The following is a 26,359-nucleotide window of genomic DNA, read 5'->3' on the forward strand; positions in this document are numbered from 1 at the left end:
GAAGTGACACTATCGGACAGAACTTTCCGGTAGACCTAATATTTCATAAACGTATTTAAACAAAATACGATGAAAATGAAACATGCACAGTACATTTACAGTAACTTATACAATTCTCAAAGAGACTGGTGAATAATTATTATTCGTGGCAGCTTTAGTCGCGGGAACAATTTGGCGAACTTCAAAGAGACGTTCGAAACCACATTCCGACTCGAAGTGCAATGAAGCACGTAACAAAATATCGTACATTGAATTTCATGGCATCGTTGCAAAGGCGAGACTTCGATCTTGATCTAATATTTTAAACATACATTCCGATGTCTCGTTAAATTAAACATTTTCTTGTGTTTCGTGAAGCTGTGATTCGAGTTCGAACCAGTTGACCGGTTGCAAAACGTGCGATTTTCATTGTTTCTTTGGATTAAAAACTTCCGCGAGATAGTCGAACGACTCCGCGATCCGAATTGACTATTTGCAACACACTCGATTTCGAACTGCGGACCAACTTCCAGGAAACTTTTCTTCGTCGGTGTTCTCGCATGCAGGCGATAACACGATCACTCTGTTAGCTCGTCCAGGTTGTACCACGTTAGGGCAGCTCCATTACCACGGCAGACATTTTTCCGGCATCGGGACCGTTAACAGCGTTACGACCGCAGCGGACCTGCATCAACTTTGTTATACAAAGTGTTCGACACTATTGAGAACAATTTAAGGAACGATGGTTCACTAACATGTTTCACTTAACACTATAACAACTACCGAGCCCTAAAAATGACTAAAGTGTATCGTCACAATGACGAGATTGGATTTATTCAAATTTCTTTTATTTATATAATTATATATAAAAGGGCATATATATATATATATATATGCCCTATTTTTTATATGCCCTTTTATATATAATTATATTATATATATAGGGCATATAAAAATTTGTATAATTTTCATCATAGTATATGTTTGAATAAACAAGACTGTATAAAAGTTTCTCATAGAATAATTTTCGCGATTTCAATAACTGTGAAAAGAAATAAGAAATCACTAATTTTTACATGTTCGGTATTTCTTAGCAGGCATATAATAAATTACTGAGATCTACGAAAAACATTTTTTAAATTTTCATTATAGGCTCAAAGGAAGAAGTTAAAAAACGAGAGATTTTTATTCTTTCCTTTTCGTCATTCCAAATTTAAAAAAGGCGTTTTGATCATTGTCTAGTATACTAAGTCCCTCCGTCATCTAAAAAAAAAATTCAGGTCACTCAGTCCAGTTTTAAAAAAGTTATTGCGTTTTAAAAGATGTACGAACACTTTTGCGAGCCACTGTACATGTTCCATCTTGAAGGAGTACATTCTACAACACGTGACGCGAATGTTGCATTCTATCCTAAAGGGGGTGTTATGGTTGAAACAAGTTATAGTTAACTATCGCATATCATCTGTTAACTATTTATGTTAAATTGTGTTCTTTGAATCAACTTTTATTCGAATTGCTTGGTACCACTAATTGTTTTGTCTCCTACGTTGAACGCGTTGATGCGGATAATCTAAATGAGGGGTGTCAAACTCGCGGCCCGCGGGCCGCATGTGGCCCGAGATGAACATTTTTGCGGCCCAGTCAATATATCCGACGTAAAGTAAAAATAAAACAGAAACGTGAATTAGAAATTTTGAAAGTAGTCTCGGTCAATAAAATTTCTTCCGAAATAGGAGAGATAGTATCAGAGAAGAGATGTCAAGTATCAGGACGTAAACAATAATTTAACTTTATAAATGTTTATTACAATGTACTAGTCAAAATAAAAATATTTGTTTCTATGAACATTGATTTTTTTTGCGGCCCACCTAAAGTTAACACGTTCCGTGCCACGTGTACCATCGATGGTACACGCTTGCATGTTTACTTAGTGAACTGAACAAATTGTTTACAAGAAATTTAGAACCGAAGAATCAATTTCCACCGCAAGAATGGGCGTTGATAAGTTTTTGTTACGTTGTTATGTGTACGAGAATGAATAATTGCACGTAATACATCAAGTTTTAGTAAAATATCAAAGTGTGAAGATTCGAGTAAAAGAAGCTCGGCACGGAACGTGTTAAGCATTGTTTATTTGGCCCAAGTTAGCTTTTGAGTTTGACACCCCTGATCTAAATAATAAATAAATCTAAAGAACGAAAATCGGCGCACTTCACTCTGAGTTAAGGATCGAATAAAAACAAACAAAAGAACCGTCTCATTTCCTCGATCCATCAACTGTTCACGTCGACCTCTGGAACCATGCAACTTTTATTCGAATCTTCCTCACTTGTCGGTTAATATTGTTTCGTTGCGGACGTTGAACGCGTTGACGCAGATAAGAGTGACACCCCGCATAGCAGAGTGTCGTGGCTTTTTCTCGTTTCGTCGAGCAAATGGCTTTATCGCGGCCAGGGCTCGCTGCTCGCTGGAAAACTCTAGATCGCGGGCATTTTTATGGGGTCAAGTTTGTTCGCGGTTTACACGTGGTGCAACCTTCCAAGTTTCTGTTTAACCTACTTGCGAGTCGAGCTTAGAACGCGGAAAGCCGAGGGGGGAGGGTCCCGGCCACAATTCGGATCGCATCGGGTCCGATCATTTTTTTTTTCCCGCGACGAGATTTTGGAAACGACCTCCTCATTGGCAGCCGGTCAGCACGTCGGTGACGCATTCTTCTCTGACGCCAACTTTTCAATCGCAACGCGTCCGACAATGAGAACGCTTCGATGGCTTCCAAGATAGCGATGGTTCTTCGTTTTCGTTGCGGACGGAGAAAAGTAGAACTGAAAGGTCTGCATCGTTTATATAGTTCTGCTCGCTTAACCAGTTAGGCTGTGTTCGACGAGCATACTCGTCATGGAGAAGTGGCAATATTTTGCGTCATGGCTATTTAAATAGTAATTTTAGCGAAAACAAAAACATATTCTCAAATTTCAAGACGTATAGAATATTTTGAGGTAAATCCTACTCGAAGGTGTTTACATCGTTATTAACACTATGCCGTCCGGTGGCACCACGCTGGTGCCATGCAAAAACTATCTGTTGTATGTCGGTGGTACCATTTTGGTGGCATTTTAAAAAACTGAAATAACATTTGAACTATATTTCTTGGGTGTTAAAAGGCAGCAAACTAACTATAGCATTGTGCTTATTTAACTAAGAATTAAGTATGAAATTTCTTGGATGACATATCTTAATTTTAGGAATTTATATTACCGCCATCTTCGAAATTTTCTTTTAAATCTAAAATTTCCAAGCTATTATGCCGGCGTCAAAGAAAAGAATCATATTTAAGATCTGCGGAGGGCATAGTGTTAAAATAAGACTAGAAAAGAATCGCGATATTAGTCTTCGACGCGTGCAAAGTCCTATTATATATCGTTCTTTGCTTTGCTGAAAGCCGTTCTATAGCAGCAATTTGAATTTTTAACCCTTTGCGCTCGCGTGGTGACACTGAGGCACCACTAAAATTTGTTATGTCACGTTCTAAGGTAATTTTTATATCGACAAAGTTTAGATTTAAAAAATCGTTGAAAGTGTAACCGTTGTACGAGTTACAAAACTCAACTTCGTATGCGTAAAATACATTTTGCCACATAAAATGAAAATTCTGTAAGTCAGAAATATTATTTTACGTTTACAGATAAAACAGCTTCGAGCGCAAAGGGTTAACTTTTATAAGTATTCGATTTTTCCTGCGTTTTTCGTTTATTATGTATGTAGTATATGTAAACGTTAAGTGAATAAGTAAATATTAGCCATAAAATTGTTAATTTTATCACATAAAACTGTCTTTTCGATCCAATATTTTAACAGAGTATTTTACAAGCCCTGACAAATTGCGACCCCATTTTTTCCCCGTGTAGCAACAGATCAAAGATAGGCAATCCTCGATGCAAAAAGCAATCGCTTACACTTTGGTCTTCCGCTTTTCATTAATAACAGCTCCAACATTTTTATTCTTCGTTGGACATAGATAAAATAACAGAAGAATATCCTTCGTGCGAGGAAATAAACACTTTAACAGAGTATATTCGTCATTGTTTGATCCTCACGGCACATATAGATATACGTGCTCTGAAAAGGTGACGCCACAGCTAACTGGTTAATTAATAGAAATGTGATCTCTCGCCTCCAATTAGTACAAAGAGAAGTTAAACCGTTGCTAATGCATCTGTTCTTTCTTTATCATCGGTCTGGGTTAAACTTAATTATCACGACGGTTAAATGCTCATTATGCACGACTGTCCCATGCAATGGTTGACACAATTTATGACAAAAGTTACGGTCCATGCAGAGAATGGCTTGACAAAATGGCCATTTCTTTGGGTCACGCTAATGCCAGCAGCGCGGTCTCCTCTCAAACTGCGGTAAAACGGTGACAAAAAGAATGCGCACCGTTCTTTTTTCCGAATATGTTGTAAAGAGGAGAACATAATCTTCAATAATATAATTTTTTAATGTAATTGTTTTAATGTAATCTTTTTAATTCAGTGAAGAAGTTTGAGTCTGAACATTGTAAAACTTTCGAGAGGAATATCGTGTCTCTGTGCTTCTGTCCTCATTCTAATACAAAAGCAAGTTTTCGAAAAACAACTCGGGGAGGTGAAAGTAGAATGTTCGGCCTTTAAACCAAGCCCTGATAAATCGCGATTTGATTTTTTTTTAACAATGTCGCAACAAATCGAAGATCAGCGATTCTCGACCCAAAAAGCGATTGCTTACACTTTGGTCTGCCATCCTTCGTTAATAACAGCTCCAACATTTTTATTCCTCGTTGGATATAGATAAAATAACAGAAGAATATTCTCAATTGTTCGTGCGAACAATGAAAAATATTTTCGCAAGGCAAGAGTTAACCCGTGACCGAATTTTGGTGGCCACATTGATATACAGTTGATGCAATTATCTAAACATTCATGCAATCCTAACTCATCAGGTTTGCAATGTGTCAACGTAAATTTACTTGCACTTACTAAATCGCGTATCTATGCACCGCATACTGAAACAATAACTGACAGTAATTGATAGTCCGATTAAGGGTTAAGGGTTGACCGAAAAAAAATCCGGAAGTCGCGTGTCACACGAGACAGCTCAATTTTCAGTTTGCACAATTTTCGATGTTCACATTCTATCGAAGGTGCAAATGCTCGATACTCGAGATACCCGCGAATTTCGACTGTTTTATTTCGATATACTCCGCGGTCCCGTCGGAAGCATCGATCGTCGCTTCGAAACACGCCCTCCCCGCCGCAATTCAAATCGATCATGGCGCGCGAACGTCTGGGAAACGTGATGCGACGCCCCCGCGGCGCAAAGAAAGGCAAGCTGGTCGGCTCTCGCCGAGGTTTAACAAAGCCGGGGGAGAGCGAGGGGGAAAGAGAGAGAGAGAGAGAGACGGAGGAGAGCCTTGCCAAAACCGTTTCCTCCAATCAGCATCGGCAGGGATCGCGGTCGAGCCTTGTCCGGTCGGTCGAATCGATCGTCGAACGAATGCGGGCCCGGCTTTTTCCGCATTGTGTTTGACTCGGGTTTGTAACTTGACCCTGAAACCATTTCCCGAGCGAGAATCGACCCCGATGACGACTGGCCGACCCGTTTGGCAGGCTTGGCCGGCCTGTGAAATATTCTCGGGTCCTCGCACAGGGTCGACGGGTCGGATAGAGGGTAGAGCCAGAGGGGTCGCGACAAGCGAACCAACCTGCGTCGGCGCGCGTTGTGCTCGATCGAATTTAGTCACGTTTTACAACTAAATCACGACTACGGACAACATTCCCGATGAAACTGCCATTGAAAAACGGTGTAAAATAATCACCCTTTGAGGGTGATTACGGTGCAAGCACCCTCGTAGGGTGCAAGACATTCTAGGATAGCTTCGCCATTTGTCCTCGATTCTTCCCAAAGATTGATTGTCAATGATTGAAGCCCAAGTCCGCCATGCGATAGGATTTCTATACTTTTCTCTACCGATTATTTTTTGAGCCTACTTTATTCCTGTTTCAAATTGAAGATACGTAAATTCCGTCATATGATAGAATTTCTATACTTTTCTCTGCCGATTATTTTTTGAGCCTACTTTATTCCTGTTTCAAATTGAAGATACGTAAATTTCGTCATACGATAGAATTTCTATACCTTTCTCTATCGATTATTTTTTGAGCCTACTTTATTCCTGTTTCAAATTGAAGATACGTAAATTCCGTCATGCGATAGAATTTCTATGCTTTTCTCTACCGATTATTTTTTGAGCCTATTTTATTCCTGTTTCAAATTAAAGATACCTAAATTCCGTCATGCGATAGAATTTCTATGCTTTTCTCTACCGATTATTTTTTGAGCCTATTTTATTCCTGTTTCAAATTGAAGATACCTAAATTCCGTCATGCGATAGAATTTCTATGCTTTTCTCTACCGATTATTTTTTGAGCCTATTTTATTCCTGTTTCAAATTGAAAATACGTAAACTCTCCCTAACTGACGCTCAGTTGAGGAACAAAAATGGACAATTTGGGATGAAGAGAGACGACTATTCGAGCCTTACACCTCGATTATGTAATTGTTGACGGCAATTATAAAAATGAATAGCAAGGCTCGATTAATTGTACTTCCTCTTCATAAATCGTTCATTTTTATTTCCAAGCTCAGCTTCTTCAACTCAGCGTCAATTAGGCAGAATTTACTGTATTACGATTTCCAACGAATCCCTTTTGGCTTACAGCTTAGAGGGGATGATGCCTATTATTCGAAGAACTCTATGCAGTTCGTACACTTGCAGTTCAAGTATAATCATCCGAAAATGATTTTAAGCGACTGGTTGCTCGACGCTGAGCAAATTACCGAGCAAAACGGAAGCAAATTAGTTCTTACTTCATTTGGTAGCTCTTAAATGATTACAGACAGAGAGTGGAGTATTTGTGCTAAATTTTGACAATTTTCGTTAGTCCATCGAATTTATAATAATACTTTATTAGAAATAATAATGATACTATTAATTAATAATATTTAAATTAATTAATAATAATTATACTATCATAATAATAATACTTCATTAGAAATGCGAATAGTTGGCGCAGCAGAAGCGTGACTATTCGCAGAATAACTTCGAATAACTTCGTCGGATGGTTACGAAGAGGAAAAGCAATCGATCGAGTCAAAAATAGTTGATTGGATCCCGAAGTAACTTACAATTCGTTCGTGTCACCCGGACAAAGTATCGGTGAAATATAGAGAACGACTCTTGAACATGAAATTCGGAAATCCACGCATTCGAAGTATCACGTTCTTGACCGGATTAAACGAAGTTTCGCACGGTTCGAATAAAGCGTAGTTGACATATTGCCGATGATCTCTCCTCTATGTTGGAGATCGAAGGATATCGGTGAGAAGATTTCTATCTATTTTTTTCTTTTTGAAAAAAAAGTGGTTTGAATGGTAAAGGATCGGGAGCATCGTGCGGCGTGTTGGCGCAATGGAGTCGATAAGGGTAGCTGGGATTCTGTCGGCTGGCGCCATCTAATAATGATCCGCGGCGTTATCATCCCGCAACGCGAGTCGGCGCGGGGGTAGCACGGCCCGTTAGGGGATGATAAGTCGGCTCGCAGGGCTATGCAGGCTGCGCCGCGTTTTTGTTTACGCCAGTCGATCCGAAACGAAAAACCGATCGGCTCGCCGAGCGGACGGATGGCGGCCCTCCTCTCCGCTCAGCTCCGCTCAGGTCCGCTCCGCTTCGGTTACGGCTTCGGCCTCGGCTTCGGCTTCGGCTTCGGCTCGCGCTGGCACAACCGTTCGAGCGCCAGCTCCTGACCAGCCGCGATTCGCGAGCCTCGAGCTACGACAGTCGCTCGCACGGCTCCGACAAACAAAATGCTGTCCGACGACAGGACCATGTGGTTAGCTGTTTGCTGACGGTGCAACGCGTCCGCCGCTCCGTGCAGTAGAAGATGGGGTGAGGAAAAGGAAGAGCAACCCGTAGATAGACAGACACGCGGTGGGGCATACCGAACCGAATATCGAATTCGAATCGAGCCGGGACACCACGGCCGCCGCGAATCAAGCCGACCGACGTCCGATTCGCTCGCGTGTGATTACGTGTGACGGATCGAAGGGGGCCAGTGCCGGTGATAACAGCGCTTTCAGTGATGCCGCACGAGGACACGCACCGCGGGTTTACGCTTCCTGGACACGGTGTTACGCCACGCGGACGATCCATCGATCTTCTCGCGATCGCCGACTCGGCGAGCCCTATTGTGACGGTAAAAACCATGGGGACCATCTTTCGGAATTCTTTCCACGGGAACTATGGCACGTACCGGGTCTAAGAATACGGGAACTCTTAACTCGTATCTTTCGATAGTATACAGTATTTTTTTTCCGATGAAAGATATCCGTTCGATCGAAAATTGTGGCTCGAGAAAGTTGCTCTTTGTAGCTGACACGATGCAAACTGAAAATCACGGGGCCCGTTTGAGAAATTTTCCTACGGTAACTGGGGGACGTATTGAATCTAAACGTTCTGGGAGCATCGATGCACCTTTTGAGATTGTACAGCGTTTTTTTCAAAGGAAAATATTCGCATGACCGAAAGTTCGAGCACGAAAAAGTTGCCCTCTGTAGCTGACGCGGTATAGACTACGGTAAGAACGACCTTACTTTGAGAATTTTGTTCACATCACCTACGAGACGTAAAGATGCTAAAGGTATCGGAGCTTGTTAACGTAACTTTCTGGAGTACACAGATATTTTTTTCAAGTAAAAATATCGTCCGGATCGAAAGCTCCGACTGTTTTACGGGGCGCCACGGCGACGTTGTTTCCCGAGGCTGAAACGCCTTCGCGTACGAAAAACTAACAAGTTCGAGTATCGAAACGATAAAATGACGTCTGCAGAACATATTCGGAGACTTTCGAGTAAATCGAACGGATGGTTCATGAGATATCGTGTCAGCGAACCATAAAACGCGTTTAAAGTCTCCAACGTCGTAAACTATGCTAGAGACTTTCGGTTTCAAGGCCTGCGCGGAATTGCCAGTTTTTAGAGCAGTATTACCCGCCGCATTTGCAAAGTGCCGAACGAAAAAAAAGTAGCCGGGAACATTCCATTTTTTTGTTTGTTTGAACCGTCACGATAGGGAACCACTTAAACTTGCCTCTCTGTTACTAATTGTCCAGTCGCTTTGCTGAAACAGAAATTTCACTGTTTTCTTTTTGCCGAGGTCTCGGCCTAATAATGTACGCGATATTTTAGTGGACGCCTGCGGCGTAAATTACGCCTTTCGCTGCGATTTTCTCCGCGAAATATTCTGGTCGGGACGGCTCGCCGTTTTTTTTTCTTTTTTTTTTTATTTTCCGAAACGACTCGCCGTTTGTCGAGCCCGTGTTGCGTAACACCGTACGAGTGGGCGATTTCCGGTCGGGGAAACCGTCCGCATGCTTCGAAATGCAGCACATTTTTTTTTTTACACTGCTAGTTGAACGGCTGTTGGCTGTGCTGTAGGCGCTCGGCGATGCTGACTCTGTGCTATCGGTGCCCACGTCTTTCCCCCGGAATCGGCTGTTTGGTATCCACGGTAAGATCATTCGACTGACACGGTCGGTCGTGGCAACGATCTTCTCGCTAATGAAGTTCAATCGCATCGCGATCGACCAACCACAGGTATAGAACGAGTACGTTTTCTGGACCACGTGGCTGGCCCAGTGACTGGTTGTCCACTGGTTGTCCACTGGTTGTCAGGTCCGCGCGGCCAGAAAACATTCAGAGAGAAACCTTCTTGCACCTCGTAGAGTTTGCCAAAAATTGCTTCGTTAAATGCCTCTGTTACGTACAACGGTACGAAACAGTGTCAAAGACCAAACACGATTTGGTGTACTGCTCATTAATTTGTTGCCTTGTTTATCATTTTATTAGACAAACGGAAAACTGGATCAATATTTGAGCCGTTCATTTTGAAAGTGGCATAAGTCACTTTACCGTAATGTGAAAAGTGACGATTTTTTAATGTTTATACGAAATTATTTATACCGAGAAAAATATCTCAATATCCTGAGATAACGAATACAAGTTAATCTTCTCGAAAGTTAGCATCCATATTTTTAAACGTGTTAAAACGCAAACCCTTAAATATGTCGACTTAAGAACAAAGTGACTTATGCCACTTTCAAAATAAACGGCTCATTTAAAGCAGAGTTGGGCTAAATTTTATTCGGATGACGGATAAGAGATAAAGACTAACGAATAAAATTGAATTGGCACTGTTGAATAAAAATATCCAATCGAGTACAAATTTGTCGGAATAAGTTTTCTTTTTTAAATCAGAATTCGTTCGAATATGTCTTCATTCGTACAGGAATTCGTACGAAAAATAATCGATTTCGATGAAAATGATACGATATAAAGAATTTTGTTCATAGTTTATCGACTTATTTTCTTTTCAAATGTTGCATCGGAACGTTTGTTACATTTGGGTAGATCGATTATTTATGCGTAACTAAATTTATTCGAATAACTTTATATAGATATAATAATTTGCGACAAGTAATGAACAATCGTTGTTGCGAATAAAATATTCGACCGAAACGTACTCATTATTTTAAATAAACATTCACTCGTAACAATTCGAGCACTGTTCAACTCTGCTTTAAAGTTTCGGTTCTCGGAAGCGAAGAAACGAGTAAACAGATATTGCAGGCTATTTTTATCTTCATTGTTTAGTAAACTGTGCACGTACAATTCATGTTTTCCCCGCATTCAAGCCAAATCGAAAGCTTCGTTCTTTGAACGATAACCGCGAATGATTCGTCGAAATGTATTGCGTTCAGTTTTTCTTATGATTTTGCTGGCCCCGATGATTATCGCAACATTGGCAATTTTGTGTTAAATGTCGTCAAAGCACACCGCCAATTTCTGCATATTATATAGAAACCATTCGGTCGGATTCTAATTTCACTTCTGCATAATTCCCTGCAAGGCGCAGGAAGCTGCTGCAAGACGATTCCGCAGCGTTCGAGCGTGCAAAGTCGCGATTCTTGGCCGCGCTTTTCTCCTTTTCTTCTCGCCGGTGAATCGGATCGGTCCCATCGATGACTCGTCTGCCAGACGGATTAATCTCGAAGGATCGGAGCAAAAGGGCTCGCTGGAGCGTGTCGCTATGATTAGTGGGGAGCCAGTTTTGTTCGAACGGATTCCGATCGATTTGGGCCACGTGGCTCCCGAGCAGATCCGACGCCGGGGAACAATGGGATTTCAAAGTTTGTCTATTCCATTCGCAAAGCTTCGCCGAACTACACCGAAAAGTTTCAGTTCGATTCGGATGCTTAACGTATTACTTGGAAGCGGAATTATTTCGGAGTTGTTCAAAATATATAAGCTTATAGTTAAAACTTTTCGACGCTAAGATTATCGAGCATTGAAAGTACAGTAAATTCTCTTTAATCGACGCTCAGCTTGGAAATAAAAGTGGACAATTTTGGGAAAAGATGGTACGATTAATCGAGCTTCGCGGTTCGATTTTATAGTTGTTGACAATCGGTAACTATGGAAAAGAGACGCAATTTTTATTTTCAAGCTGAGAGTCAATTAGGGAATCAGAGACAATTAGAATTTACTGTAACTAGAATTATTTACCTTATAAACATGAGACAACCGAATTTATTTATTAATCCTTTGCAGAGGATTAATTACCTATCAAAGAGTTCAATAATAGGAAATACGAACAGTATATGCTGATTTTTCGTTATATACGTAACCACATAATCATATATTTACAACTTAACCAAATGGGTTAAAAGTTGTTCTTGAATGAAGAAATTTAGTGAATCAGTTTCCATATAAGCATCTCTGTAATTTCAATAATTACAAATATTAATAATTCAATAATTATTATTTAAATAATTATTAATTATTATATAAATAACTATATTAATTATATAATATATTATTAATATAATTATAATATATCATATATATAATGTATTATTATATATTATTATATAATATAATATATTATAATATATATTATTAATAAATAATTATTATTTATTATATATTATTATATAAATAATAATTCAATAATTACAAATAAATACTGTGAAAAAGAGCCGCAATTTTTGTTTCCAAGTTGAGAGTCAATTCAGGAGAATTTACTATAACTGGAACGATTTACCTTATAAACATGAGACAACCGAATTTATTTATTAATCCTTTGCAGTCGTGTATTTTTTGCAGTAATAAGAGCTTTTCCTTCGACGACTAAATTACGTATCAAAGAGTTCAATAATAGAAAAGACGAACAGTATATGCTGATCTTTCGTTATATACGTAACCAAATAATTATATATTTGCAACTTGTAGGGCAAGATACGCGGCGCTGATGTCGTCGCTATGTCGACATTCGTCCCTAATGGTTTAAAAAAGAGTTGAGAGTTATGCTTGAATGAAGAAATTGAATGAATCGCTTCCCATGTAAGCATCTTTGTAATTTTAATGATTGCGAAATATAAATCATGGAATCGGTTTGACCAAGCGCTGGTTAGTGTTCAGAAATTTTTGAATCACTATAACGAATCTTGAGGTTCTGAGAACTGGAGGAAAGACGAGAATATTGAAGAACGTCGCTTATCTTCACTGCAGGTCGTCGTATGGGCTCGTAATCGTTCGATATTCATCGTGTATCGATATCGGCCCGGACGGGAAGACAGTTCCGATTCGGGAAGCAACGGGGTTCGATATTTATTGCAATTTTATCGCGTGTCCGGCGGACGTCGCGCGATTAGTTATCTCAATCTTGATTCGAGACCTGGCCGCACAGCTGGGTCACTGGGTTAAAGCCTAAATAACTTGACGGATTATTGCGGCTGAGAAGTACCGTAATTTCTCCCTAATTCGTGCTGAGATTGCGCACAAAAATGGACAATTTGGGAAGAGGAGACGCGATTATTCGAGCCGTAAGGCTCGAATAAATTTTTTTATAGTTACCGATTGTAATCGGTAAGAGTTCTCGAATCAGAAACCGAATTCTCTCTCTCTCTCTCTCTCTCCCTCTGTCTCTCCCTCTCCCTCTCTCTCCCTCTCTCTCTCCCTCTGTCTCTCCCTCTCCCTCTCTCTCCCTCTCTCACCCTCTCTCTCCCTCTCTCTCCCTTTCTCCCCCCCTCTCTCTCTCTCCCTCACTCCCGGTGTCTCTCCCTCTCTCTCCCTCTCTCTCCCTCTCTCTCCCTTTCTCCCCCCCCCCTCTCTCTCTCCCTCACTCCCTCTGTCTCTCCCTCTCTCTCTCCCTCTCTCTCCCTCTCTCCCTCCCTCTCTCCCTCCCTCTCTCTCCCTCTGTCTCTCCCTCTCTCTCTCCCTCTCTCTCTCCCTCTCTCTCTCTCTCTCCCTCTCTCTCTCTGTCTCTCTCTCTCTCTCTCTCTGGACAGCGTTCTGCATTCGGCACGAAACGCCAGAACCAGAAACCAAAACGATCCCGCCGCTCGGCGAGAAATACCCGATTTTTGTTTCCAGCCACGGGAGAATTTCATTTTTTTCGGCGATGCACGAAGGAATTTCGTTTTTTCAACGTTGGAAAAGTTCCAGTTTTCCGTTCGTGGCGTGAGAGACACGCGGCTGTAGAATCGCGCGGATATCGTACGGATTCTCGGGGCTGACGGGGAAATATGTTTGTTCGAGCAATTTGGAAACGCATTGCTCGTAGAAATACCGAAGATCCCTGTTCGAACAGGAAATCGTTATGATTAACTCGAAGAATTCTCCGAGCTTCGACCGTCGGAAAAGCTTCGCGAACGCGCTCATCTTGTACGTAGATCGACTGTGCAAACTCTGCCGGACACCGCGATATACATATATTTTTGTAACGTTGCGCACGTTTCAACGTGTTTAAATAATGTTTGGAGCGAGCGGGCCGCACGTAACGCAATTACGCCCGGATTTTGTAGGACACTTTTTTAATTCGCAGTCAGAGTTAAGGGTGAAACACGTATAAAAACGTACATCGTTCGTTTCAGGAGAGTTTGCGTAACTTTTTCAATGGGCTTTTTAAGCGACTAATTAAACGTTAAACGGACGTTATTCCGATGGGGACCGCCGCAGAATTGGATACAGGCTTCCGGGAACGGTGTCACGTGCGTGCGACTACGTCGGCGATATATAATATATAATAATATATATTGCTAGATGAAGCTATATTATTATATTATTGTATATTATATATATAATATATAATATTTATATATATTATATGTTATTATATAATATATATTATTATATATATAATATAATATAATAATATATAATATATATATATATATATATATAATAATATTATAATAGATATATATTATATATATAATATATAATATTTATATATATATTATATATTATATAATAACATATAACATATTATATATATATATATATATATATATATATATATATATATATATATATATAATAATTTATAATATATATAAATATATAAATATTATATATTATATATATAATATATAATAATATAATAATATATAACTTCATCTAGCAAATTTCAATTCGATATTCTACTTGCCCCGGTTTTCAGCGCTGTTCATTTTCGATTGCATTTGTCTCGCTGTTCGGAGCAAATTCTTGCCGAGCCCGATCGTACACCGTCGTCCGCCAGTATCCGAACATTTGGCAAACTCGGACGTACTGTGTACCAACGGTCTGTCTTCTAAACCGCCGTAGAATTCCGCGAAATCGAAGTAAATCTGAAAAATATACGGTCACGTTTGAAGTACCGTTCTACTTTAGCACCGACGACACGGTCCTCGTTCAAAACGCGATAAAACTGCTGGCAAAATTCGTACATCAATTTTTGAGGTGTAGTCGCGAAGGGAACGCTTCATTTTCTAAAACCGAGCCACTTTGGACCGTGTCAAAAATGTATCGAGTAGCGGTGAGATGTTTAAATTTTTGTCAATTTTTTAAACAGTATTTAGAGTACAATAAATCTGGGGAAAAAATCGTAAATCAGTTTTCAATGTTATTGCAAAGAGGAGACTTCGTTCTGTAGAATCGTATCAGTTTAAGTCGCGGAACAAATTTTTTGAGCTGGGCAAAGATATTTAAATTTCTCCAATTTTATTAAACAAGATGCGGTGTGTCATTTCAACCCTGGAAAATCGGCTTTAATTCAAACTGCATTTAGGCAGCAATAAAAACTCGTTCGACAATTGTGTAAGGTCTCTTTGTAAAGAACAGGCACCAATCTTGAGATTCATACTAATTTGAGTCCGAGATAACTTTCTCAGACCGTGATGAAAAATTCTTCAGAAAGAAATTTCAGACTTTCAAATAGATAATCATAAAAATTCTCGAAAAATAGCACTTTTAATTTTCTGTCTGCGTTTCAGTAAAAAACCATGTTCCAACAAAATACCTCAAGTTTGTGAAAGTAGCCCGATTAATTAAAGCCCGATTTTTTCCACGAAATTGCAGCAGGAGCGATCATCGACAATTTTTCACTTTGACATTTCGCGATCCTTTCGATCGCATACTTGCAAAACGAAGACACATCTAACGAAAAAGGCCGCGCCCGTAAGATATTCAACCGACGTTTAGAAGCGCATTCGTCGAAATACTTTCAGCCGGCATTGTACAGAGTTCCCCGGAAAGAATCATCCGATTTCAAAAGTTTATATTTAAAAAAATTACACACAGAAAATTATAATTCAAACACGAATATAACGGGAAAATGTGTGAGTTTTTCTTTACAAGTGTTCAATATGACTTCCTTTCGTTACACGTATGATATCATTATAATATGAAAGTTCTTGCCAAACACGGTGTAATGTATCTCTGGTAATTGTTTGTACAGCATCGCAAATGCGTTTTTTCAGTTCATTTACACTTGTAGGTAAAGGTGGTACAAAGACAAGATCCTTCACAAATCCCCAAAGGGAGAAGTCGCATGGGGTAGAACCATATTATCGGATGAACTGCGACCAATCCAACGGTTTGGTACATGAGGAAAAAATAATAAAAAGTAAAACTCGCACATTTTCCCGTTATATTCGTGTTTGAATTATAATTTTCTGTGTGTAATCTTCTAAAATATAAATTTTTGAAATCGGATGACTCTTTCCGGGGAACCCTGTATTTTGGCTCGGCTGATTCGCGCGGGGCGTATTGATGCGCAAATCGGCCGCGTTGTCGGCAATTGATTCGCGCGGCTCGATTAAGCTGCTTAATCGTAACGTTGTTACGACGGGTCGTCGATTATTCGGGGCAAACGAAGTTACACTGAAAGCTCCCTACGGTCGCGGGCACGAGACAGCACGGTGTGACCGTCGATACGTTTCCAAGGAATTTTATGTGTTTCCATTCACGTGGGCAAACGTGCTCCCTCTCGAGCCATCCGCGCGTTTTAGTGGCGGCCTCTGTAGCTAAGGGGTGGATCTCGCTCCCTTCTGCGCGACCAATGTTTCGTTTCCCCGCGCCGCCACCTGGGAAAACACGTTTCACCTACCTGCGCTTTTAGTGCTGACCTCTGTTCGGGAATTACACTACCCCGGGAACGTGCGCCTCGCGGAAGCTCGCGTCAAGCCGCGTTTCCACCTGGGAAAACGCGCTTCGCGTCGCCCCCATCTTAACGAACGAGCTCCCGTTAAGCCTTCCATCGTGCTCACCTAATTTCGATCCGTTCACCGCGCTAGACTCGTAAGAAATCAACCACAAACTTCCTGGTAAATGAACCTTCTCGAGAAAAGGAACCGGAAAAGAAAAACAACCCCTTTATCTTCAACCATTACTCCTGCAATTGTTTTCGGGATCCTCGCTCTTTCATTAATAGACAGTTTACTGGCGAAGTTCTGATAAATTTGATTACGAAATGTTCCAAACTATTGGGTTGGCAACTGAGCAATTGCCGATTTCAGTTATTGATGTCTCTCACTCCCATTTTTATGATATCCGGAAATGTTATATTATAAAATTATTATTATTATCATTATTATCATTATTATTATTATTATATATATAATTATTAGTTATATATATATATTTTTTATTATATATAATATATAATAATATAATAATAATATAATAATAATAATATAATAATAATATAATAATAATAATAATGATAATAATGATACTGCGGATATATATATATATATATATATATCACTTTTTTAAAACATATAATTTAATAACGAATCTTAAAGTACATATCGTTCATAACCAGATAGGTGTTTTTTACGAGTACACTCGTCAAAAACATCTGAACTGGTTAAGAAAAGTGAACAAAGCTGCTCTTATAATTGCAGTCTTTTTATTGTTATCTGTCAAGTCTGCAGTTATTTTTAGAATGCCCACTATTTCGTCAGTGGAGATTTTAACCCTTCGCACTCGAAGCTATTTCAACTGAAAATATAAAATCATTTTTCTAACTTATAGCATTTCTACTTTATTATATGACAAAATGCATTTTACGCATATGAAATTGACTCTTGGGACTCGCCCAACAATTACGCTCTTAACAATTTTTTAAATTTAAACTTTGTTAACATCGAAATTATCTTAAAAGATGATATAACAAATTTTAGTGATGCCTCATAGTCACCACTCGAGTGCAAAGGGTTAATATTGAAGAGAAGTCCAGTTCCATTTATTCAAATAAAAGACCGACGCTAATTCAAAATGAACATAATTCAACCCCCTATCCGCGAGAGTGTTTTTGATTTCTCGGTATGAAACCGCGAGCTGGTTTTACTTATTATGCAAATGCGTCCCGAGAACTTGATCCGAAATAATATAAAAAGGAAAACAAAAATGAAATAGAAACATTTCTCAAAATTATAACTTCGACAATTTTTTAATTTAATTTCGTCCTGCTAAAATTTACAAAATATTTGCAGCACGAATTCCACGTTGCCCGCGGTTGGAGGGTTAATTCTCTCAAGAGTCTTACTTCAGTTCTCTATCGATCTCCCTGCAGCCAAAGAGTTAATTAACCAAGACTCTTGAAAGGTGAAGAAACGTGTGTGAACCATTTTATCGCCGAGCTCTGCATTTTCCAAATATATCGTACGAGTGAAATGATCGAGCTCCTGTGCGGTACGCGAAGGCCGCGAGGCTCTCCTCGTAAAGGGTTGGATTTGGGGGTGGTGTCCGACGTTTGCCAGGTGGGACCGAATTCGCATATCGGCTGTAGCGGGCTTGTTACTGGGAATTCGTCGGATCAGGGTCGGATCCTGGACGTTTCATTGATGGCTCGCGCTACATTCACGGGGTAACCAGAGTTAACCACTCCCATCGAGGCCATGAGAAGCAGGGAAGCTGACCTAGATAACTATGCCCACGACCCGGTTCGCCCCATCTTCACCGAAGCCGGTGAATGGATCCGACATGACGCACACACCATGTCGCTCTCTCTCTTTCTCTCCATCCTCCCACCGTTCCTCTTTTCCTCGCGATCAGTCTCTCTATTCCTACAGGCTGTCTCTCTTCCACCTTCGGGCCTGCCTCGATCCATAACCTTATTTCCTTTACGTAACGGTCAGGACTCACGTAAGAGCATCGAGAGAGAGAGAGAGAGAGAGAGAGAGAAAGAGAGAGAGAGAGAAAGAGGGAGGGAGAAAGAGAGAGCCCTACCCCTACCAATCCAACCCCTCCCCGCCCCGATGCCGCCGCGTGTCCTTTACGATCTACAGCCCCACCAATCATGCGCGCATTATGCTCGTCGGTGTATCCGATGCGACAGAGGTCTGAAGGTAATTATGCGTGGACAGCTTTGGCAGGTTAACGTATGAGGGCTGGTGTTTAGGGTGCTCTCGGGCTCTCCAGCGAGGGAGGGTGCCAACGCGTTATCGAGGAGGGCTCTCGAGGGGTGAAAACCAGGATTTCAAGTTCCCTTTGTGCCGGCTAATAGCCTGCCCTTTTCGATCGAACTCCATCCGGCCGTAACTCTCCTTAAAATTTCATTAGGTAATTGCTAGACTTCGATTTACTCTCTCTCTCTCTCTCTCTCTCTTCCTCCCTCTCTTTCTCTCCCTCTCTCTCTTTTCGACGGTACGCTCGCCGACTTGCTCTGCCGATGCTATTCTCGGTCACAGACAATTTATTTCCCTCCATCTATTAAAGGATTAGTCCTTGGAACGATTATCTGGACCTAAACCTGGCGATTGCGATCTTGAAGGGACTCAATTTATTCTAATCAAATCTTCTGCCTATATATCTCCCCCTTCTTTTAACCCCTCGCCGTGCCATTTTCTTCACGGTTACCATGATCTCCTCGTCTCAAACTGTTCATTTTTTGCGCGCCAATCTGAGCGCGAATTAGGGAGAAATTACTGTATCTCCTCGACAAAGATTATTTTCATCTTTTTGAAGAAGCACCGTTTATGCATTTAATCTTCGAGCCACCTTTTGCTAGTGTTATGTTATTTACGTTTAATGTAAATTCATAATGAAAATTCTTCCAGTGATTATTATTTTCATGTAATCACAATTTAATTGTAACTCCATCTGTATAACCTGTAGACGTTTATACAGTATTCGATAAAAAGAGGAAAAAACGATTATGCCTAGAAATAGTCAAATCACGCGTCAAATCAAAGTACGGCAAGCGATTACACCTTCTGAATCAATGGATCCATTAGCATAATTTAGCAGGAATTTTCTGCACGAGATTACATTAACGTTTCTCCTATTTCGTAGAGGCATTTGGAAGGGATTAATCGAAATGCCCTTTTATTCTCTCTTTTTTCTCAAAAACAGAGGCTGAGACAAAAGATACTTGTCTTATATTTTCGTTTGTGTTTCTCAGCTGATTGGTTCGCACGCTGAACAGAAATAGAGGAAAAGTCCTGATTTCGGGTCCTGATTACACCTTCTGAATCAATGGTTCCATTAGCATGATTTAGCAGGATTTTTCTGCACGAGATTACATTAACATTTCTTCAATTTCGTAGAGGCGTTTGGATGAGATTAATCGAAATGACCTTTTATTCTCGTTTTTTTTTTCTCAAAAACAGAGGCTAAGACAAAAGATACTTGTCTTATATTTTCGTTTGTGTTTCTCAGCTGATTGGTTCGCACGCTGAACAGAAACAGAGGAAAAGTCCCGATTTCGGGTCCTGATTACACCTTCTGAATCAATGGTTCCATTAGCATGATTTAGCAGGATTTTTCTGCACGAGATTACATTAACGTTTCTCCTATTTCGTAGAGGCATTTGGAAGGGATTAATCGAAATGCCCTTTTATTCTCTCTTTTTTCTCAAAAACAGAGGCTGAGACAAAAGATACTTGTCTTATATTTTCGTTTGTGTTTCTCAGCTGATTGGTTCGCACGCCGAACAGAAACCGAGAGAAAGTCCTGATTTCGGGGCTGATTCAACGTTTCCAACTAACAATCGCGCGTCCTTGGCGGCGTATTTTCCAACAAGCCAGGATGCTTATTTTTAGAGGCGCCGCTGCTTGACAGAGACACGAAACTTTCGGTTCGCGGGCAACACCGTAGCGGCCCGTTTCGATTTACGATTGTGTACACACCGAGAACCGTTCAAACAGAAGTTGCACGCTCTTACGATGGCGTTCTCGTAAAATGTAACTACACCTAATAAAACTTAAGTGCAGAAGTCCGTGCGCCGTTTAGCCGATGATAAATTCGCAGCCGGCATTCGCAGTCCGTTCTCCTCTTTTTTTTCCAACTACATAAAGCGTTCGTCCAATCGAAAATTCAACAAATCCGTCTTCTAGAGAAAAGACTGACCTTTCTTTTGCTTCTTCGCAGAACTTTCTGCGACCATTCCTTCGTATTCCAGACACAACTGAAGTCGATAAGATCATTTTTTCATTAAAATTGAATAACCCTGCCGCGAATAATAATCACGCGACAACGAACAAACGCTAGTTTCACAGAGGTAGCTACTCATTTTCAACTGGCACAAGTGACATTTGTTCAAGAAATTTTATCCGGATCACGTGACGTTGTAAAGTTGTCAAAAATTGTTGATATAATGCGTGGGTTTTGTTGCTATAATTTCGCCAAAATGCGACGCAGCTAGAATCATCGGATAGTATTTATAACTAGGTATTCCGCGCTTTCGAATGATCCGTCAACCACGTTGATAGCATAATTTTTGCAATAGTTATGGCGATTCGAACTTGACCCAATTTTTAATAAAAATAGCCATCTCCTAACCTTGACAATCTCTTCGAATCACTTGTAGGTTGTTATTAGATAAATCGTTGCTGCACGTCCGAGAAATTCGCAGTTTCGCGGACACACTTTTCCGACGATGGCCTCTATTCACGGTGTTTAGGGGTCGATAATGGTCGTCGCGAGAGATGTTACGAATGCGTGGGCGGCTCGAGGGTCGGCCAGTGCACCGCGAGGTAATAGGAAACGTCGAATGCATTCGCGAAAGTCAATTCGCGGGCTAACGCATGATTATCGACAAATGTAATTTGCGAGACACGGCCAATAATAGATTTCCAATTCGGGCCGCTAGAAGGTTTCCATTAGACGCGCCGCGCTGCACTGCTGCAACCGGCTGCGCTGTTGCAACATTCATTCGGCGAGCATTCCGAAAGAGAACCACGGGTCCGCGGTTCTGCAACACTCCCGGCTGCAGCACCGTAAATTCGCGGCTGAATTATTCCGTCTCCCGGGACATTCAATTTTTCCTCCGCCAACCGGGCGAAACGGCCTGATACAGGTTTGATAACGACCGCGACGGGTTTCTCTTTGCAAGATAACAACCAAATTGCCGAGTGGAAATTCGTCAAATATGAAGGATCGTGTACGATTTAGGCTAAAATCAATAATATGTATTTCGTATAAAATCGAAAGCGACCGGCAGGTGTTGCCTCATCGAAATTATAAGATTGAATTTATTAAAATTTTTCGTGAATTTTATAACAACGTTTTCCTGAATAAACAAAACGTATTCGATAATTTCCAATGGAAGCAGCTTTATTATGGCAATAATTATTGATTTATTTTACTTGCTTATTTATTTAATTGATGGAAAACAAATTTTCTCCATTGCGAGTATAATTTATAAATATTAAATACTACGAGATCCTTACGGTGACGATAATGACGCTAATACGGAAAAAAAGGAAAAAAGTAAATTGAATAAGAGTATGTAATACAAAGTAAAGAAGAAGATATATCAGGAAAATGTGAAAAAGGAAGTCAAAATAATGAATTCGAATGCACCCAAAAAAGGAGTTAAAATTTTGAATTGTCCTTAATAGCCAAAAATAGAGGAAAAAATCAACAAAGTACGATACAGAATTTGGTACAAAATTGGACAAGAGTGCAAATTCGAGTACGGTAAATTCTCCCTAATTTTCCTTCGGTTTGTGAACAAAAATCGACAATTTGGGAAGAAGAGATACGATAATTCGCGCTCGCTCATTTTTATAGTTGTCGACAAGTATAAAAACGAGATGCAAGCCTCGTATCTCCTATAAATATATTATAATACAAATACAAAATCCTATCATATAAATATATAATCGTATAATATGCGTATAATAATCGTATCTCCTCTTCCAAAATTGTCGATTTTTGTTCACAAGCTGAAAGAAAATTAGGAACAATTTACTGTAATAGATTTGTACTGCGCAATGTTTCGCCTAAAAAGGATCCTAAATATTGTAAATTTATACAGTGTTCTACGTATTCCTTTGAAGCGAACCTATGAAAAAGTGTGGCAGCAATTATCAAATAAACAAATGTGAAACTGTTGTTTGACCAGCTGCGGTACGTTTAATATCGACAACATATTTATCTATCCCATCGAACCGTGAGCAAAATTTGTACCACTACAAAACAATGCACAAAAGCGAGAATTTGCATAAAGATCCGCAATGATAAATTCTGTCGGAACGGTTCCCGACAGCCTGAATACCATTGACGCATGCGGAAAACAAAATTCTATCCATTGCTTCCTGCATGTTCGTCCATAAAAATGGAAAGTCGACGTGTCATGTTTTTCCGACAAATTCCCAGCGCATAAATTCCCGACTCTGTTCGGGGCAGATGCATCGCTTCTTTCGGGGGAGCCGTGGACAAAGCGGATTCTGTATCAGTCTCCTGGTGCAACGCCCCTCCCCCCTTCCCCTCCCCTCCAATTCTATTTTATTTTCTACGTACATAAATGCATAAACATCCGCAGCGGAATCGTGATGAATGGCCGAGATGCAGCGATTGTTGTTTCAGTGTCGGGCCCAGACGATGGATTTATGCAAATTTCGTGCCGCGCTGTAAACGAATAACGTCGCAGTTGATTGAACTACACGCGTCACGGGAGAACGAACGTTGGAATTCGTTCGGCACGGCGAATATCGAAAAGTGAACGCACCTCTCTCCAAATATTCGGGGGTTGCGAAAAGCGAGCGGTCTGTAACTTTATGCGCGGCGCAGGTCCAACGCGTTCGAAGTTTTCTAATCGCTGAAACAACCTGTCGAGAACTTTCTAATCGTTCCGTGCTCGTAATCGAAACATGAATTATTCGGTCGGGGAATAAGTTCGTAGCGTTTTTACATTTTCTTTTATTTTACGATTTTTTGCTGTTTGGCAAAGTGTATAATATTCATTCGATAGAGCTCTTTCTGCTCTACAAAACTGTGCTAATCGTCTTTTTGAGTAATTTAATTTTCTATTACTTTCGAAACTTAGAAATGGAATATCCAGGAGGTAAAAAGCAACATTTTCGACAATTCTTTTCTTCTTCGCTTTTCTTCTTTTCTTCGCTAATCGTCTTTTTGAGTAATTTAATTTTTTATTACTTTTGAGGCTTAGAAATGGAATATCCAGGGGGTAAAAAGCAACATTTTCGACAATTCTTCTCTTCTTCGCTTTTCTTCTTTTCTTCGCTAATCGTCTTTTTGAGTAATTTAATTTTTTATTACTTTCGAGACTTAGAAATGGAATATACAGGAGGTAAAAAGCAACATTTTCGACAATTCTTCTCTTCTTCGCTTTTCATCGAGGCCAAAAAGCTGCCGAAGCAGCCCGGGACATTTGCAACGTATACGGAGAAGGTGTCGTAGGCGAGTCTACAGCACGGAAATGGTTTGCAAAGTTCAAAAATGGCGATTTTAACGTCGACGACACGCCCCGCAGCGGAAGACCTTCCGAATTCGACGAAGAGAGTCTCAAAGCACTTTTGAAGGAGGACGGTCACCGAACAAGTCGTGAATTGGCCGAAAAAATGAACTGCGATCATAAAACGATTCTCGATCGTCTTCATTCAATGGGATTTGCCGAAAAATTGGGAGCCTGGGTGCCTCGCGAGCTTAACGAAAACAACAAAGAAAATCGCCTTCAAATAAAAACGCTACGAACTTACTCCCCAACCCAATACATCGTCGTCAAAGGAACATTCTCCGAGAATTTTATTCGAAAAAACTGCTCCTTCAGTCTTGTTTCTGCATCGTTTCGCAGACTTGTTTCTGCATTTTTCGTTCTGAATATTTTCTCAGGGTCTTATTTCCGTACACTGATCAAAAATCAAAATTAATCTCGCTGCAACGAGGCGTATCGGTGACAGAAAACTCAGGCGATTTTCCATTCCTACGGTCTCTCGTTCGACAAGTGCACGCTAAATTTGACAGATATTTTCTCTAGCCTTTCTTTCGTGTGGCAGCAAGATGCGCAAGCTTCTCCGCCATCGAAAAATGAAAATAGAGCTTGCTGCGACGAAATGCATCAGTCGCGGAAGAGTTAAATAGAGACACCGCGACTGTCTACCAGCTTCGTCTGCATAGAGAAAGGTGCAAAGAGTCGCGCCGGTTCGGCGAACAGGTGTGCCGCAAGGCGAAAGAATTTTGGTTAACAGGTAGCGCCCCGATATATCTCGACCCGTTTAATCTCTTGTTGCTTCGAATGTGGATGTCCCGGGCGCCCTTCTGACGAAAGCGGCACTTGGTAAGATCAATCATCGAGAGTACCCGGCATGCGCTACGGCTTCCATTGTCTTCTTTGACGCGAGGTCTCCTTGATGGTGACGCTTTGTCACGATGAGTTTAATACCGAGGCCCCGGGGCTCTCGAGCCGGCGTAACCGGCGTGTAAAACGTCTGAGCCGTGGTTGCGCAAACTTTTCCGCTCGGCGCTCTCCGCTCCGCGCGCCCAACGCGCCGCATACGCGGACCGTACACGCGTTTCCTCGCCCCGAGAGATCGTTAGGATCGTTACCGTCGCGTTCGATCGCGATTCCTCCGACCGAACTATCTACCCGCCCCCCTAATTTCCTGCAGCTCTATTTTTCCAGCTCCGAACTTTCGTCGTTACCGGCCGCTTCTGGCCATGCTTCGTTCATTGTGCTCCGCTCACCTCTCGGTGGATTTCCAAGGAACGCTGCCACTGTTTCTCAGCGACCATTCTAGCATTTAATAGTTAGTGGAAGAATGATCGCGCTTGGTGGCATTGTGGTCGATTTCATTCTCACTTGGAAATATGCTTTTAAAGGACCACGTTACATAAATTATTAATATTATTATTACGAATAAAGTTACGTTGATAAATGACAGCGGAGCTGGTTCTGCGTGAAATACTGCATCGAAACTGCGGGAAGAGATTTTTTCATACGAGCCTTCGTTTCCGAGATAATTATAATCGAAGCGCTGACGGTATCCAAATGGAATCGGACACCGGTGTTACCGAAAAATCGCGATTGTCTCGGAAAGGGAACGTCGTATCAGAAAATGTTACTGCACACTTTCGACGCATTTTTCTTCGCAGAATCTATTGCCTGCAGTTACATCTCGATCTTGGAATCGTGAAGCCGTAAATCTCGACCGTTTAACCAGCGGTCTCGCGCGAGAAAGGTTCCAAAGTACGTTAATCGCGGGTAGAATCGATGCAATATTTTCGAGCTTTTCCTCGGGGCGAACACGTGACCGAGGACAATGGGGGAACGGTGTCGTCGACGGCAAAACGGCGGCCATCAATTGGCCGAATTATTCCGCGGGCACAAAGAACGGGTCTCTCGCTCCGGTAGCCGATATATCGAAACTTCCGCGGCAGGCGTAATTTGAAATAGGGCGGCCGGGCTGCGGATGCGAGCCGCGTCGTTGGCTTAGCTCCACGTCGCGTTGCGGATTGTGTTTCGGTGGCCCACATACACCGATATTTATTGGCGTGTCTTAACTTCCCGCTAGGAATTCCGCGGACTCGTCCACCGATGCCCGGAACTCGTTCCGCGCCGCAGCATCCATAAAAGAATCATTTTTCAAACACCGTTTTGCTACGGGGAGCTCACGCACCGCGATCGAAAAACAACGCGGCGTCCGCGGAATTTTTTTCCGCGGAACCGGCGCGCGCGTCAGTTCCAAATTTCCGTGGCTGCGCGCGTCAATCT

The 26,359-nt window shown here is 41.1% G+C and overlaps 1 protein-coding gene across 14 annotated transcripts in view; it reads left to right on the forward strand.

The window, feature by feature from the left end:
• shaker (potassium voltage-gated channel protein Shaker) overlaps positions 1-26,359 on the forward strand; it is a 489,510-nt gene that overhangs the window by 337,274 nt on the left and 125,877 nt on the right. The window contains exon 1 of one of the 14 annotated variants that reach the window (XM_033473907.2): positions 7,944-7,963. The exons of the other annotated variants lie outside the window; for them this stretch is intronic. Within the exon in view, the coding sequence (XP_033329798.1) occupies positions 7,959-7,963 (5 nt within the window). The 5' untranslated portion in view covers positions 7,944-7,958. Of the gene's footprint in view, positions 1-7,943; positions 7,964-26,359 lie in introns of those variants that run through there. 14 annotated transcript variants of the gene reach the window in all.

This window comes from Megalopta genalis, chromosome 1, assembly GCF_051020955.1.
Source record: "Megalopta genalis isolate 19385.01 chromosome 1, iyMegGena1_principal, whole genome shotgun sequence".
In the NCBI taxonomy this organism is placed as follows: domain Eukaryota; kingdom Metazoa; phylum Arthropoda; class Insecta; order Hymenoptera; family Halictidae; genus Megalopta; species Megalopta genalis.